Source organism: Trichechus manatus, unplaced genomic scaffold (genome assembly GCF_000243295.1).
Source record: "Trichechus manatus latirostris isolate Lorelei unplaced genomic scaffold, TriManLat1.0 scaffold00019, whole genome shotgun sequence".
In the NCBI taxonomy this organism is placed as follows: Eukaryota; Metazoa; Chordata; class Mammalia; order Sirenia; family Trichechidae; genus Trichechus; species Trichechus manatus.
The window spans coordinates 13270438-13288637 of NW_004443955.1; the positions used below are offsets into that span (position 1 = coordinate 13270438).

Consider the following 18200-nt stretch of genomic DNA (forward strand, 5'->3'; position numbering starts at 1 on the left):
GGAAGCAAAGAACCCAAACAAGAAATGAAATGGGTGATACCACAACAGACCCAACTGAAATTAAAAGAATCATAACAGAATACTATGAAAAATTGTACTCCAACAAATTTGAAAACCTAGAGGAAATGGACAAATTTCTAGAAACACACTACCTACCTAAACTAACACAAACAGAGGTAGAACAACTAAATAAACCTGTAACAAAAGAAGAGATGGAAAAGGTAATTTAAAAACTCCCAACAACAATAACAAAAAAGCCCTGGCACTGACAGTTTCACGTTCTACCAAACTTTCACTTAAGTGTTAACACCACTACTACTAAATGTATTTCAGAGCATAGAAAAGGATGGAATACTCCCAAACTCATTCTATGAAGCCAGCGTAACCCTGATACCAAAACCAGGTAAAAACACTACAAAAAAAGAACATTACAGCAATATCCCTCATGAACATAGATGCAAAAATCCTCAACAAAATTCTCGCCAATAGAATTCAACAACATATCAAAACAATAATTCACCATGATCAAGTGGGATTTATACCAAGTATGCAGGGATGGTTCAACGTTAGAAAAACAATCAGCATAATCCATCACATTAATAAAACAAAAGACAAGGACCACATGATCTTATCAATCGATGCTGAAAAGGCATTTGACAAAGTCCAATACCCGTTCATGATAAAAACTCTCAACAAAATAGGAATAGAAGGGAAATTCATCAGCATAATGAATGGCATTTATACAAAGCTAACAGCCAACATCATCCTAAATGGAGAGTTTGAAAGCATTCCCCTTGAGAACAGGAACCAGACGAAAATGCCCTTTATCCTCACCCTTATTCAACATCATGCTGGAGGCCCCAGCCAGAGCAATTAGGCTAGAAAAAGAAATAAAGGGTATACAAATTGGTAAGAAAAATTATCCCTATTTGCATATGATATAATCTTATACACAGAAAACTCCGAAGAATCCACAAGAAAACTACTGGAACTAATAGAAGATTTCAGCAAAGTATCAGGATACAAGATAAACATACAAAAAACAATTGGATTCCTCTACACCAACAAAGAGAACTTTGTAGAGGAAATCATCAAATCAATGCCATTTACAATAGCCTTCAAGAAGACAAAATACTTAGGAATAAATCTAACCAGAGACGTAAAAGACCTATACAAAGAAAACTACAAGACACTACTGCAAGAAACCAAAAGAGACCTACATAAGTGGAAAAACATACCTTGCTCATGGATAGGAAGACTCAACATTGTGAAAATGTCTGTTCTACCCAAAGCGATCTACAGATACAACACAATCCCATCCAAATTCCAGTGGCATTGTTTAATGAAATGGAGAAACAAATCACCAACTTCATATGGAAAGGGAAGAGGATTCGGATAAATAAAGCATTACTGAAGAGGAGCAAAGTGGGAGGCCTCATACTACCTGATTTTAGAACCTAGCATACCACCATGGTTGTCAAAACAGCCTGGAACTGGTACAACAACAAGTACGTAGACCAGTGGAACAGAACTGAGAATCCAGACGTAAATTCAACCACCTCTGAGCAGCTGATACTTGACAAAGGCCCGAAGTCCATTAATTGGGGGAAAAGACAGTGTCTTTTCAAATGGTGTCTTAACAAATGGTGCTTGCATAACTGGATATCCATCTGCAAAAAAATGAAACCAGTCCCATACCTCACACTATGCATAAAAACTAACTCAAAATGTATCAAAGACCTAAATATAAAATCTAAACAATAAAGATCATGGAAGGAAAAACCGAGACAATGCTAGGAGCCTAAACAGAATACGAAGCGTAACAATGCACAAGCACCAGAAGAGAAACTAGAAAACTGGGAGCTCCTAAAAATCAAACACTTAGGCTCATCAAAAGACTTCACCGAAAGAGTCATAAGACAACCTACAGACTGGGAAAAAATTTTTGGCTACAACAAATCCAGTCAGCATCTAATCTCTATAATCTACAAGATATTGCCAAATCTCAACAACAAAAAGACAAATAACCCAATTAAAAAATTGGCAAAGGATATGAACAGGCACTTTGCCAAAGAAGATGTTCAGGCAGCTAACAGACACATGAAGAAATGCTCACGATCATTAGCCATTAGAGAAATGCAAAACAAAACTACAGTGAGATACCGTCTCACCCCAACAAGGCTAGCATTAATCAAAAAAAAAACCCACAAAATAATAAATGCTGGAGAGGTTGTAGAGAGACTGGAACACTTATACACTGTTGGTGGGAATGTAAAATGCTACAACCACTTTGAAAATCGATTTGGCACTTCCTTAAAAAGCTAGAAATAGAAGTACCATATGATCCAGCTATCCTGCTCCTTGGAATATATCCTAGAGAAACGAGCCGTCACAGGAATAGATATATGCACACCCATGTTCATTGCAGCACTGTTCACAATAGCAAAAAGATGGAAACAACCTAGGTGCCCATCAATGGACGAATGGATAAACAAATTATAGTATATTCACACAATGGAATACTTTGCAACGATAACGAACAATGAATCCGCGAAACATCTCATAACATGGATGAATTTGGAAGGCATTATGCTGAGTGAAACTAGTTGCAAAAGGACAAATATTGTGTGAGACCACTATTGTAAGAACTCAAGAAAATGTTTAAACATGGTTACGAGGTTGGGGAGGGAGGGAGAGGGGTATTCACCAACTAGATAATAGTTAAAAATTATCTTAGGTGAAGGGAAGGACAATACACAGTACAGGGGGACTAAACCAAAAGCTAAGAAGTTTCCTGAATACAACCAAACACTTGGAGGGACAGAGTAGTAGGGGTGGAGGTCTGGGGACCACGGTTTCAGGGGACATGTAGGTCAATTGGCACAACAAAGTTTATTAGGAAAATGTTTTGCATCCCACTTTGGTGAGTGGTGTCCGGGGTCTTAAAGGCTAGCGAGTAGCCATCTAAGATGCATCAGTTAGTCTCCACCCACCTGGAGCAAAGGAGAGTGAAGAACACCAAAGGCACAAGGAAATATTAGCCCAAGAGCCACATAAACCAGAGACTCCATCATCCTGAGACCAGAAGAACTAGCTGGTGCCAGGCTACCACCAATGACTGCCCAGGCAGGGAATACAACAGAGTCCCTGAAGGAGCAGGAGAAAAGTGAGGTGCAGAATTGAAATTCTAGTAAAAAGACCAGACTTAACGGTCTGACTGAGACTGGAGGGACCCCAGAAGACGTGGCCCCCGGACTGTCTGTTAGCCCAGAACTGAAACCATTCCCAAAGCCAACTCTTCAGACATAGATTAGACTGGAGTATAAGACATAAAATAATACTCTTGAAGAGAGTGCTTCTTAGGTCAAGTAGATACATGAGACTAAATGGGCAGCTTCTGTCTGGAGGCGAGATGAGAAGGCAAAAAGGGACAGGAGCTGGTTGAATGGACACGAGAAATCTGGGGTGGAAAGGAAGAGTGTGCTGTCACATTATAGGGAGAGAAACTAGGGTCACATAACAATGTGTGTATAAATGTATGAGAAACTAACTATAAACTTTCACTTAAAGCACAATTTAAAAAAAGAAAGATGAGGGTGTATTTGAGAGTTGTTCAAACTATTACAGGCCCACAGGATAATGGCAGGGGGCTTTGATGGAGGGTGTGCAAAGTACAGAAAGAGATGTCTGCCCTACTCTGGTGAGCGACAGCACGAGAAAAGAGAACGCTGGAGTGAAAGCTTCCAGGGTGATAGGCATTTTCCAGAAGGCCAAGTTCAGGCAGGACTTCCAGGCAGAGGGAGCAGCCTGGGCAAAGGCAAGAGGGCCGGGCATGTCCTGGGCACTCAGGTGGTTCAAGGAGCAGCGTTAACTGGGTTTCCACTGTTCCTGTGATGTGGTTCTTAGAATTTGTTATGGAATCCCCTGTGCTCCCCTTCTGTACTTTTATCCTGTTCGGATTCTTCCAGGACTTTCTGCCACATTTCACAGCTCTGTAGCTCTTATCAAGCAGCTAGGAGGCACTAAAGTTTTTAGCAGAAGCCATCAAGACTGCCCTGGCTCCTTCTTTCCCTCCTCTCCTGCCACCTTGGCAGGCTGCTGCCAGGCCCACCCTTCCGTTCATTCCACTTACTCAGAGCTTAGCACACGGAAGAATGTTTGTTCAGCCTTAAGGAAAAGGAAATGCTATATCTTCGCAAAGGATAAAAGAGTTTGGGAGCCAGCAAGGAGAAGGAAGACTCATGAACTCTTCTCATCCCTGCTCTGTCATTCACCTGCATCTGCATGTCTCCCTTTGCAGTCTGTCGGGTGTTCAGGGGGTGGGTGTGCAGGTTACCTTCCACTCCCGACCTGCCCGGCTCTCGTCCCGTCAGCCTGCCTGTCTCACACATGCAACTGCACGCGTGTGTGACCACATCCTCCTGCCCACGTAAACGTCCCCCAACCTTTCCCTCCCCAGATAAGCCCTGCGAACTCTACTGCTCGCCCCTCGGGAAGGAGTCCCCGCTGCTGGTGGCCGACAGGGTCCTGGACGGCACGCCCTGCGGGCCCTATGAGACGGACCTCTGCGTGCACGGCAGGTGCCAGGTGATGTGCTTTTCCCGTGGTACGGTGGGGGCTTTGGAGAGGAGGCTGCCCTCCCCCAGAGTGGGCTTGGGGTGGGCAGTGAGGCCTCGGAGCCTTTTGGGGAGTGGGTTTTCTCCAGAAGGCCCTGGTGATGCTGCCCCCTGCAGCCAGTACTGGGATGCAGCCCCGCCCCCAGCAGCTGGTGGAGGGTCAGGGCCACCTGGGGTCTCTGCCCCAAGTCATATTGACCAGGAGCTGAGGTGGCTGAAAGTAGAGGCCACATAATCATCTCAAAAAAAAAAAAAAGGAGCTTCAGTCATCATGACAAAGGAAAAAGCAGGTTGACTATGGAGATGAGACTAAAATGTATATAAACATGATCTTGGATAAACAATACCCTGTTAGATCCAAAGGATATAGCAGAACTCAGCAGCTTTCTCTGCAGGTAGGATCCAGCGAGGTGGATGTGCCTGGTTTGGGGGAGCACTGCACCCACTGGAATACAGTCCCCAGACCCATCCTAATGGGACTCGTTAGAACAATGATAAATGTCATTTAAAAAGGCAAAGGAAGGTGAAGGAAGAGAGAGAGAGGAGAGAAAGAGGGAGAGGGATTGGGAGAAAGGAAAGATGAGAGGAGGGAAGGGATGAAGGGAGATAAGGGAGGGAGGGAAGGAGGAGACTCACGGTCCACCTGCATTTCCACCTGCATGAACTGAGGGGCCCATGGCACCCAACCCTCCGCAGGCACCCTGCACTGATGTCCAGAGGTGGCTGAAGGAGTGTCCTTCTGCTGATGTACGGCTGCAGCATCTGGGATGTTGTAGGGAGTCCAGAGACTGCCAATATTCAGGCCTTGAGGGGCAAGGCCCACATGATACCACCCTGGATTATGTCCCAGTGTGGCCTGTTTCCTGATGGCCCAGCTCAGCTAGCTCTGGAGAATGCTGCAGGCAGGCCCCCAGAGCCCTACCTCCACCCCAGGTGCAGACCCCCATTCCCTGTCCTCCCCTCTGTGCCCATCAGAGAGCGAGAGGAGATGGAGGGCTAGCCAGCAGGCAGAGCAGGGTCAGGAGTGCCAGCATGGCACCAGCCACCCTTCGTCAGAGGACAGTCAGGCCTTTCCTCAGATCTTAGCTTTTCCCCATTTGGCCTCCATTGACTGGCTCCTGGGTGAGGTAGAAGAGTTCCCTCACCCAGGGCCACTACAGGGGCCTCTTGTTTTCATTAGCAGAAGAGAACTGTCTCTGGAAGCTGTGTGGCTGTTGATGCTTCAGGGTCTCCACAGCATCCGAAGTTGATGCCCCAAACCCAAGTCTGCTGCTCTGTTTCAGGAAATATCACACACATTGTAAATTCCAGGGCGGTGGAGGGGCACAGAGGAGAGAGCCTGCTGTGGCCTTGTCTCGCTGCAGGTATACCAGGGAGCAGCCCCCGTTCTTGGGCTGTGCTCCCTCCAGCCACTGTGCTCTCTGCCTTCCCGATGCTGAGAGAGTCATGGGTGCTCAGTGTTTGGGTGAGTGTGCGAAAGGCAGAAGACACAGACACAGGATAGCTTCTAGCATAATTCCTGCAGCAAGCCGTTCTAGCCCTAGTGGGTTTGTTTTTTTCTGCAAAGTCCTAATCAGCCGGAAGCTGGGATTCTTCGAGGGAAAGCTAGACAGTGTCCAGACTCCCTCGGCCATGCCTGATTTAATTATCAAATACAGACATGTGTGGTAGTAAGCGCTTGAGCCCGCAAGTCTTGGCAAGCTGTCCTCCCAGGGAAGGATGCAGAGACCGATGACAAGGGGCACGTGGGGTTGAGCAGAGCCCTGCCCCTTGGGCAGTGTGAACAAAGCTCTTATCGTCATTGCAAAAACAAGCAGTTACTGACGCTTTTTCATAAGCTGTTGCCAGCCAAGTACAATGCCTATTTCCTTCCTCAGTGACACCCTCGGGTGGGCCATCCTGAATATCTCGTTCCTTAGTGCTACTATAACATGCCTCACGTTCCTCCGGTAACAGCTTCCCAAGTGAGAGAACTTTACCCTTTAGAGTAGGGCCAGCCAGCCCACCCGCAGCATCTTCTGTTGCTCTCTCGCCAACATGGAGGCCTTCCTAGGAATCCTGAAATTCTCTGGCGAGCACAGTCTGTATTACTGGCTGGATATAATTTCAGCTCTAAGTGATCAGTGTCCATGGCCCTTTACATGACCTTGGTACCAGTCACATCCTTTGCAACTAGGGAATCTTCCCTGTGCTGTGGAGAAATCTTCAGGTCTTTGGTCAATGGAACAAGGGCGAGATGCTGCTGAGGGTATTTGAATAGCTGTGAGTCTGTGGTCTTCAGCTCACCATCAAATCATAGCCTGCCCTGTCCTTGGGTGTGATGGGAATGACCTTGGAACACATGCCCCCTCCCCCAATCCGTTTCAGTGCCTTTACCACCGTCATCATCGTGGCATTTATTGGCTGGTACACTGAGCCTAAGAGGGCAGTAGTGGTGGTTCTGTGGTAGAATTCTCAACTCCCATGAGGGAGACCCAGGTTCAATTCCTGGCCGGTGTACTTCATGCACAGTCACCACCCATCTGTCAGTGGAGGCTTGCATGTTGCTATGATGCTGAACAGGTTTCAGCGGAGCTTCCAGACTGAGACAGACTATGATGAAACGCCTTGACGATCTACTTCTGAAAACCAGCCAGTGAAGACCCTATGGATCACAGCCAATCGTGGGAACGACGGAGGACTGGGCAGCATTTTGTTCCATCGTGCATGGAGTCGTCGTGAGTTGGAGGCTGACTGCATGCAGCTAACAACAACAGCAACGACCCCTCAAGGGGCACCTTCCACGATGCCCTAAGCCGCCTCAGCCAGTTAGTGGAAGCGCTGTCTCCTCTGATTCTTGCCTCCGATGGCCCGCTGCCTCCAGGCAGCCCACCAGTCCTAGCAGAAGTGCCACAGTCCTTGTAGGTGCGGCAGTACCTTCCTGCAAGCACCTCACAGGATCAAAACTCTGAGAAATAACGTGCTTTCTTAAGGACATTAAAAATACTATCTGCAATTTTCTAGTACTACTCTTTCCTCAGAGAGAAACTCTAAAGATTAACCTTAGCCCATTTGTAAGTACCTTCTCTCAAAAAATCCAAATTATAAAAGTCATGCTCTGTTAGTTTCTTAGTGCTGCTGTAACAGAAAACCACAAGCATGTGGCTTTAATGAACCGGAATTTATTTTCTCACAGTTTAAGAAACTAGAAGTCTGAATTCAGGGCACTGGCTCTAGGGGAAGGCTCTGGGGAAGGCTCTGGGGAAGGTCCTTGTTTCTTTCGACTTCTGTTCCTTAGTTCCCTGGCAGTCTTCATCTGGCCTGCAGTCTATCTTCCCATCTCTGTGCTTGCTTGCTTCTCTGCCTAATCTGCTCTTGTATATCTCAGAAATGATTGGTTTAAGACACACCCTGCACTGTTAGGGCCTTATTAACACGACAAAGCAAACCCTCTTCCCAAATGGGATTACATCCAAAGTATGTTGTGTTTTTTTTCAGCTCATAGCGACCCCATGTGACAGAGTAGAACTGCCCCATAGGGTTTTCTCAGCTATAATCTTTACAGGAGTAGATGGCCAGGTCTTTCTGCTGAGGAGCCACTGGGTGGGTTTGAACTGCCAACCTTTCAGTTAACAGCTGAGTACTTAACCATTGCACGACCAGAGCTAGGTGTGGGGGTTAGGATTTACAACACATATTTTTGAGGGACACAATTCAATCTATAAGACATGCTTAATGAAGTTTTATAATCAAAATAATTGTTGTTGTTAGCTGCCATTGAGTTGACTCTGACTTATGGCGACCCCTAGTACAACAGAATGAAACACTGCTTGGTCCTGTGTCATCCTCACAATCACCAGCATGTCTGAGCCCATCATTGTGGACATTGTGCCAATCCATCTCAATAAGGGTTTCGTTGCGCTCGCTGGCCCTCTGCTTCACCAAACGTGATGTTCTCCTCCACCTCTTGATCCCTCACAATGACATGCCTTCAAAGCAAGCAAGTAGAACAGGGTTCTATTGTGATCCATAAGGTTTTCATTGCCTAATTTTTAGAAGTAGACAGCCAAATCTTTCTTCCTAGTCTGTCTTAGTCTGGAAGCTCCACTGAAACCTGTCCACCATGGGTGACCCAGCTGGTATTTGAAATACTGGTGGCATAGCTTCACAGCAGCACAGCAACATGCAAGCCACTGCAGTACGACAAACTGACAGACAGGTGGTAGAATCAAAATTTCCCGTTATCATGGAGTTGACTCCAACTCACGGTAACCCCATGTGTGTCAGAGTAGAACTGCACTCCATAGGGTTTTCAAGGGCTGTAATCTTACGGAGTAGATTGCCAGGCCTTTTTTCCACAGTGCTGCTGGATGGATTCAAACCACCAACCTTTCAGTCAGTAGCCAAGTGCAAACTATTTACGCCACCCAGGGCTCATTGAATCAAAATTAGGTATACTTACATAAGATCACAACAAATTAAATACAAATACAATATTTATTCCTAGTTATAATAATTGCCAAATGGAGTGTTCTGGATTCCTGTAGTACTTGTGAATGAGTAAGACAAGGAAACATGATTAAAGAGAATAATAATAGTAATAACCAAAAACTCTCAGGGGCCTGTATCTGTATCTATTCGCTGATATAATTACATAATTATAAAGGATAAAAGGTAAATATCATCCACATTTTATGTAAGGCAGCACTTGCAGAAATGCTGTCATGACTTGCTAGCTTTTTCCTCTGTTCCCTTAGCTATAAATTTGGCTATTTTGGGGTGACAGTAGGAATTCTGAGAAGTTCTGAGGAACACAGTGGCTAGTTGGTAAGGGATGGAGGGATGAGAGGCTCCACAATGACATTTTGAGTCAATCCCCCTCAGCTGCAAATAGCAGGCTGATTCAAACCATAACATGAAACATGGAAATAACATTTTACTCTGTTTTTATGAGGACTGAGTTAAGTTTAATCTCAGTGAGTCACAAATTACTTAACATGCTGAAATTAAACTTAACAGCACTCATAAAACTGGAGATCTCGAGTTGGGGAAGGAAACGCAAACATTGTATATTTTTCAGCAAGTCCCTATGAATCAGAAGCCCCACCATTAATGATTCCTGCTGTTGGCATCCAGGAGCAAAGAAATCACATTAATAAGCCTCTAATTCACATCACTTCTCTCTGGAGCTACTGACATGCAGTGGGTGAATCTCACTGACTCAAGGCTTTACCTGTTTGGCTGTGGACAGATCCATGTATATACCTGGCTTTACTTTAATGCCTTTTTTGCTGATACACACTGAAAACCAATGTCGTCTGACTTGGGTCATACTTCCTTTGACCATAACTTGCTTATATATCCTGGGCTTGATGGACACCAAACCAAAATGCATTCAAGCCTGTAAGCATGGGTTGTGTAATGCAGGGATGTGTCTGATTAATCTGGGAGAGTCTTTGATTTCATATTGAAAAAAGAAAACGACGAGTGAATGGATGGGTGTATTTCTTGCTGTTGGAACTTCAGTGGATCTGGAATCTGAGGCCCATTTCAACAGAGTTTTCATGGTCAGGTTGCTTAAAAATGGCTTCCCATTTTCTGTAACAAGATCTGTTAGGAATTTAGGAGAATTAGGAGACCTCACCTCTGTTACTAGGGTGGCTCTTGTTGTTAGCTGCTATTGAGTCTGCTCCCAACTCAAGGTGGCCCCATGCACAAAGGAATGAAACACTGCCTGATCCTGCGCCACCCCCATGATCAGTTACAGATCAGGCTGTTGTAATCCATAGGTTTTCATTGGCTGATTTTAGGAAGTAGGTCACCAGGCCTTTCTTCCTAGTCCATCTTAGTCTGGAATCTCTGCTAAAACCTGTTAAGAATCATAGCAACACATAAGCCTTCACAGACAGATGCGTGGTGGCTACACTTGAGATGCATTGACTGGGAATCAAACCTGGGTCTCCTGCATAGAAGGTGAGAATTTCACCGTAGAACCACAACTGCCCTCTTGTCCTCAGGGTACCCCGTGCTAAAGAAGGAGTAACAAGATGCGGGAAAATATGCCAGGCATTGATGTTTGGGCCTGTATGTCAACAAAGCCCTCCTGATTGCTGCCTTTCCCTGTGTCATGAGCCCTGTTGCTGACATCCCTGAAGTGTGTGCTTGTTGATGCTGAACTTTTCTTCACAGTGGTGTCTAAAATCCTGAAATCATTCCCTGCAACCCTGTTATCTGATTAAACCCCTGGAGAAGCTTCCGGATTAAGCCAGCAGGCTCAGCCTGCTGTTCATTCCTCTCCCATCTTAGGACGTCATTAAACCAATGGTAAAAAAAAAAAAAAAGGTGGGGGTGGGGCAGCACAACCCCCTAACCATGAAGATAAGCAGAGGACAAAAGTGGATGGAGGTGCCTTTGAGGGACTGGTGCAGACGAGGCCAGAACTGTAACAATGGGAGAGTCGTAACAGAAAAGAAGAAAAGAAAGCCGGTCCTTCAGGTAAACTCCAGAGGTTTTGGACTTGCCAGTGGAGGGTGGAAGTGAGTGAGGAGCTAGCTGAATATAGTGAGATAAATCAGAGGCTGGATACAACATGGTGGATGGTGCCCCAGCCCAGACCCAGAGCCTGAAGCAGAAAGTTAGAGTCCTTTCCAATGTCGTGTGATAAACTGTTCAAGGGGAACGAGAGCAGGTGGTATGGTCCCAGTGCTCTTCTAGAAGTGAGGGTAGTCTCCAGTTTCCCACAACCTTGTCCTGAATCAAAGCCTGCCACATAACACATCCCACCTCAAGCACAATGTCCCATGGTCAGCCTCTCTGCTCCTCATTCTTAAATATGAGTGGTTGACCAGAGACTACTAGCCATTTGAAGAAAGCCAGCCACGTGGACAAAAAAGCCCAAGAAAAACAAATAGAAAAACTGACCTGGAAGAAAACTGAGATAATTTTAGAATTCTAGATGCAGCCAAACTCTTAACCATGCATGCAGGCAAAATAAGGTAATTTTGAGACACAAAAGAATTCAGAAATTTTATTTTCCATGCATCCATTCTGAAGAAATTACGTGTAGTTTAGCAAAACACGGATTAAATCAAGAAGAAGGAAGATGAGCACTGCAGGAATTAGGGGAGCTGGCCCAGGGGGCCAGTAAATCCTGGGATGAGGGCCGTGCAGCAGCCTAAAAGCCTTCAGTGAAAATTAAAACAAGAAGTCGAGGGTTCCCTCCAACATAAGAGATCAAATGAGGCAGTAGTTGGAAGATAGCTATTAAGTTGAAGAAAGCAAGTGCCTCTTCTCCCAGACAGGAAAAAACAAAGACCATCAAGAACTGTACAAAAAAATCCCAGTTCAAATATGAGAAAATTAAACTGTAGCAACTTGGGGGAGGGGGCCACCGTCGAGGGGGGACACCAAAGAGTGAGGTAGAGAACGCTTTTTGAGAAGCAAAATCTTTTCCTCCCAGTTTTCTCAAGGCCCAGCTGGATAAGAGGTAATAATTCCGATGCTATTTGTTGAACACCTGTCATAGGTGTGTGTGTGGCAGGAGGGAGGATACAAAGAATGATAAGACACTGTCCTCCTTGTGCCTATCATCTGCTAGGACGATGAGATATACTCCTGTGAAAACTAACACGGTGAAGACACAGTGAAGAGCAGATGAGGGGTTTGGCTTAGACACAGCAGAAGCACATAGGGTGGGACTTATTATTTATTCACTCATTGAATATTTACTGAGCACATTCCACATGGTCAGCACCATGATGAGTGCTGGGCACTCAGTGGTGGGCAGGACTGAGAGGGTCCCTGCCCTCCTGCAACGTACAAACAAGAAACATGGAAACAAACACGTGATACTTCAGGATCTGATAACTGTTAAGAAGAAAATAGATTCCTTGCAATTTCAATCCAAATACCAACAACATTCTCTAACAAGATGGAAAAACTCATCATTAACTTCATATAGAAAGGGAAGAGGCCCCAGATAAGTGAAGCATTATTGGAGAAGAGCAAAGTAGCAGTCCTCACACTGCCTAATCTCAGAACCTACTATACCACCACAGTAGTCAAAACAGCCTGGTACTGGTACAATGACAGAGACCGAGACCAATGGAACAGAATTGAGAACCCAGATGAAAATCCATCCACCTATGGTCAGATGATCTTTGACAAATGCCCAAAGTCCATTAAATGGGGAAAAGACAATGTGATGGTTAAGACAGTGTGTCAACTTGGCTGGGCCATGATTCTCAGTGTTTATATGTAATCACTCCCATGATGGAATTTTCTGTGAGTAGCCAATCGGTTGAAAGGGAGTTTCCTTGGGGCTGTGGCCTGCATCTGAATTTAAATAAATGTTCTGGCTTTTTGCTGTGCTCTGGATCCTGTGGCTGCCTCCTGTTCGTCTGACCTCTGGTTTTTGGGACCTGAACTATCAGCTTATCTGCCGATCTTGGGTATTTGTCAATCTTCACAGCCTGTGAACAAGAGCTCTCCTCTTCAACCTACCAATCTTGGGTTCGCCAGCCCCTGCGGCTATGTGAATCGAGAAGCCTCTATCCTGATCCATGGACTTGAGACGTTCCAGCCTCTACAGTCGTGTGAGCCGTTTCCTTGATGTAAATCTCATTATATATGTGTATGTTTGTGCTTTACTGGTTTTGCTTCTCTGGAGAACTCAGCCTAAGACATTTGGTACCAAGAGTGGTTCTAGAGAAACAAAATTGTAAGGATGAGTTTTCTAAATTGGTTCTCAAGTCTGGTTAGTCTTAAAGATGTTGATAACTCTGCTTCTAGCAGTAAAGAGGGCACTGCTAATCCATGGCATGAGGTGGTGATACAAATATGCAAAATATCACCACCAGTAGATCAGGCATTGGTGAAAGGCGAGGCTGTGGGTGAAGACATGTGTAATATCTTTCTACAGTTTTGTCAGAATAAGAAGTATAAGGAAGCTGGTTGGTTGGTCCTACTTCCACTAGACAAACTGGTGAAAGAAAGAGGTGTGCTCAAGGCTTCAGAGTCAAAGCTCAAGTGCTGCAGAAATGACCTCAAGGCTTCCACTTGTGATTTGAAAGAAAGCCTTGTTTCTTGCCGTAACAGAGCTGAAGTTGCCAAAAACCACACCCAGATCTTATTGTAAGAGTGGCGAAATTACAACGCCGGCTCAATTGTCAAACTTGAGAGGTGTCTAAAGTTAAAGTAAGGGCATTGATTGGGAAGAAACTGGATCCTGAAACTTGGGATGGGGACATATGGGCAGATAGTTAGGAAGCTGGGGACACTGAGCCCCTAAATTCTGTTTAATCACTCCTGCCAGCAGAACCACTGCCAGCAGAACCACTCCCGTCTGAAGAGATTACTTCATGTTTGCCTGCTAAACCACCCTGCCCAGAAAAACCATTAGTCACTCCACTCGCATCTAATGAGATTAGCCGTAACCCAGCTGCCTCTAAAGAGCCTTTGCCTGAGTCATTGCCTGGGGCATCGCCTGAGGCACTTGCTTTACAAGACAGTGCTGAATGTTCTCAAAATATTCCACACTACCAATTCTGGCTTCTAGACCTATAACTAGAGTTAAGTCTCAGCGAGCTCCAAAAGGTGAAGTACAAAGTGTGACCCAGGAGAAGGTATGCTACCCTCCAAAAGAACTGCTTGACTTTTCTAAATGTTCAAACAGAAACCTGAAGAGTATGTGTAGGAATGGCTATTAAGGGTGTAGGATAATGGTGCAAGGAACATAAAGATAGATCAGTCTGAGTTTATTGATATGGGTCCACTAGCACAGGTTCTTCATTCAATGTTTCAGCTCAAGAAGTCAGGAAAGGATCTAATAGTTTATTTGGTTGGGTTGCCAAAGCATGGATTATGAGGTGGCCTACACTAAATCAAGTTGAAGTACCAGACCTGCCTTGGTATACAGTAGAAGAAGGTATCCAAAGGCTTAGTGAAATTGACATGCTAGAGTGGATTTATCAGGTTAGACCCACAGGCCCACACCTGGAGTGCCCAGAGGACACATCTTTTACCACAACTGTGAGGAACAAATTTGTGAAGGGAGCTCCAGTATCCTTGAAGACTGCTGTGATTGCTATTTTATACAAATAAGATTTAAAAGTAGGAAATGCCCTAACTGAATTAAGACACCTAACTACAATGGGGCTGATTGGACCTTGTGGTAGTTGAGGCAAAGTGGCTGCACTCAATTGACAAAGACAAGGTGGGCATGGTTGCAGTAATCAGAGAATAGTCTGACTCATATGGACTTACGGCGTTGGCTGCTTAGTCATGGTGTCCCTAGGAGGAAAATAGATAGAAATGTACTATCTACTATCAGTACAAACAGATGAATTCTAGGTTAGGTGAACAGCAATCTAACTCAGATCGCCAGAATAGAGAGTCATGGTCCCTCAATCAATTCCCAGATTTGAGCGAGTTTAAAGACCCATAACCCCTTGAATGAAGGGGAGGCCAGGTCCCCTTGAGGAAGGACTCCAACACACTGCCAAAAATTTTTACTGTTAATCTTTTTCTCAGCCTTCCCCAAAGGAATCTATGGCCTTTTACGAGAGTGACTGTTCATTGGGGAAAAGGAAATAATCAGACTTTTCAGGGATTACTGGATACGACTCTGAATTCACACTAATTCCAGGAGACCCTAAACATCACCTCAGTCAGAGTGGGGGCATATGGAGGTGAGGTTATTAATGGAGTCTTGGCTCATGTCCATCTCACAGTAGGTCCAGTGGGTCCCTGAACCCATCTTGTAGTGATTTCCCCAGTTCCAGAATGCATAATTGGAATAGATATACTCAGCAACTGGCAGAACCCCCACATTGGATCCCTGACAAATAGAATCAGGGCTACTATAGTAGGAAAAGCCAAGTGGAAGCCATTAGAACTGCCCCTACCTAGGAAAACAGTAAACGAAAAGCAATACTGCATTCCTGGAAGGATTGCAGAAATTACTGCCACCATCAAGGACTTGAAGGATGCAGGGGTGGTGAGTCCCACCACATCCCCATTCAACTAACCTATTTGGCCGTGCAAAAATCAGATGGATCTTGGAGAATGACAGTAGATTATCAAAAACTTAACCAAGTAATAACTCCAAATGCAGCTGCTTTTCCAGATGTAGTTTCATTGCTTGAGCAAATTAATACATCTCCTGGTACGTGCTATGCAGCTATTGATCTGGCTAATGCCTTTTTCTCCATACCTGTTTCAAAGGACCACCAGAAGCAGTTTGCCGTCAGCTGGCAAGGTCAGCAATACACCTTCACTTGTCTACCTCAGAGATATATCAACTCTCCAGCCCTAAGTCATAATTTAGTCCGCAGGGACCTTGATCACCTTTCCCTTCCACAAGACGTCATGGTCCATTACGTTGATGACATTATGCTGACTGGACCTAGTAAGGAAGAAGTGTCAACGACTCTGGACTTTTTGGTAAAACATTTGCGTGCTAGAGGATGGGAAATTAATCTCACAAAAATTCAGGAAGCTTCCACCTCAGTGAAATTTCTAGGGGTCCAGTGGTGTGGGGCATGTTGAGATATTCCTTCTAAAGTGAAGGATAAGTTATTGCATCTGGCTGCTCCCGCAAGTAAAAAGGAGGCAAAACACGTAGTGGGCCTCTTTGGATTTTGGAGGCAACATATTCTTCATTTGGGTGTGCTACTCCGGCGTATTTATCAAGTGACTCAAAAAGCTGCTAGTGTTGAATGGGGTCCAGAACAAGAGAATGCTCTGCAACAGGTTCAGGCTGCCATGCAAGCCGCTCTGCCACTTGGGCCATATGATTCAGCTGATCCAATGGTGCTTGAAGTGTCAGTGGCAGATAGAGATGCTTTTTGGAGTCTTTGGCAGGCCCCTATTGGTGACTCACAGCACAGCCCCTTAGGATTTTGGAGCAAAGCCCTGTCATTCTCTGCAGATAACTGCTCTCCTTTTGAGAAACAGCTTTTGGCTTGTTACTGGGCTTTAGTAGAGACTGAATGCTTAACCATGGGACACCAACTCACCATGAGGCCTGAACTGCCCATCATGAACTGGGTGTTGTCTGACCCACATAGTCATAAAGTTGGACGTGCACAGCAGCACTCCATCATTAAATGGACGTGGTATATACGAGATTGAGCCCCAGCAGGACCTGAAGGCACAAGTAAGTTGCATGAGGAAGTGGCCCAAATGCCCATGCCCATGGTCTCCACTCCTATCATATTACCTTCCATCTCTCAGTCTGCATCTGTGGCCTCGTGGGGAGTTCCTTATGATCAGCTGACTGAAAAAGAGAAAACTTGTGCCTGGTTTACAGATGGTTCTGTGAGGTATGCAGACACCACTTGAAAGTGGACAGTGGCAGCAATAACTACATCCCCTTTCTGGGACCTCCCTGAAGGACAGTGGTGAAGGGAAATCCTCTCAATGGGCAGAACATCAAGCAGTGCACCTAGTTGTTCACTTTGCTTGGAAGGAGAAATGGCAAGATGTGTGATTGTATACTGATTCATGGGCTGTGGCCAGTGGTTTGGCTCGATGGTCAGGGACTTTGAAGGAACATGATTGGAAAATTGGAGACAAGGATTTATGGGGAAGAGGTATATAGATGGACCTCTGTGAATGGGCCAAAGAAGTGAAGATATTCGTGTTTCATGTGAATGCTTACCAAAAGGTGACCTCAGCAGAAGATGATTTTAACTATCAAGGGGATAGGATGATAAAACCAGTCATCCTCTTTCCTCAGCTACTCCTGTCATTGCTCAATGGGCTCATTAACAAAGTGGTCATGGTGGCAGAGATGGAGGTTATGCATGGGCCTGTAACATGGACTTCCACTCACCAAGGCCGACTTGGCTACAGCCACTGCTGAGTGCCCAGTCTGCCAGCAGCAGAGACCAACACTGAGTCCCCGATATAGCACAGTCCCTCAAGGTGATCAGCCAGCAACCTATTGGCAAGTTGATTACACTGGACCACTTCCATCATGGAAAGGGCAGCGTTTTGTCCTTACTCGAATAGACACTTAACTTTGGATATGGATTTGCCTTCCCTGCACACAACGTTTCTGCCAAAACTACCATCCATGGACTTACAGAATGCCTTATCCAACATCATGGTATCCCACACAGCATTGCCTCGGATCAAGGGACTCACTTCACAGCAAATGAAGTGCAGCAGTGGGCCCATGCTCATGGAATTCACTGGTCTTAACCATGTTCCCCATCATCCAAAAGTAGCTGACTTGATAGAACAATAGAATGTCCTTCTAAAGACACAATTACGGCACCAGCTAGGTGGCAGTACGTTGTAGGGTAAGGGCAGTGTTCCTCAAGAGGCTGTATGTGCTCTAAACCAGAGTCCAGTGTATGGTGCTTGTCTTAGTTATCTAGTGCTGCTATAACAGAAATACCACAAATTGGCTTTAACAAAGAGAAATTTATTTCTTCACAGTAAAGTAGGCTACAAGTCAATTCAGGGCCTCAGCTCCGTGGGAAGGCTTTCTCTCTCTGTCAGCTTTCTCATTAATGTTCCCCTGAACTAGGAGCTTCTCCATGCAGGGACCCCAGGTCCAAAGGACATGCTCTGTTCCTGGCACTGCTTTCTTGGTGG

At 45.3% G+C, this 18200-nt stretch overlaps 1 protein-coding gene across 1 annotated transcript in view; it reads left to right on the forward strand.

Annotated features, from left to right (window-relative positions):
• ADAMTS17 (ADAM metallopeptidase with thrombospondin type 1 motif 17) overlaps nt 1–18200 on the forward strand; it is a 479690-nt gene that overhangs the window by 317983 nt on the left and 143507 nt on the right. Inside the window, exon 15 of the mRNA XM_004372648.2 lies at nt 4460–4587. Within this exon, the coding sequence (XP_004372705.2) occupies nt 4460–4587 (128 nt within the window). The remainder of the gene's footprint in view (nt 1–4459; nt 4588–18200) is intronic.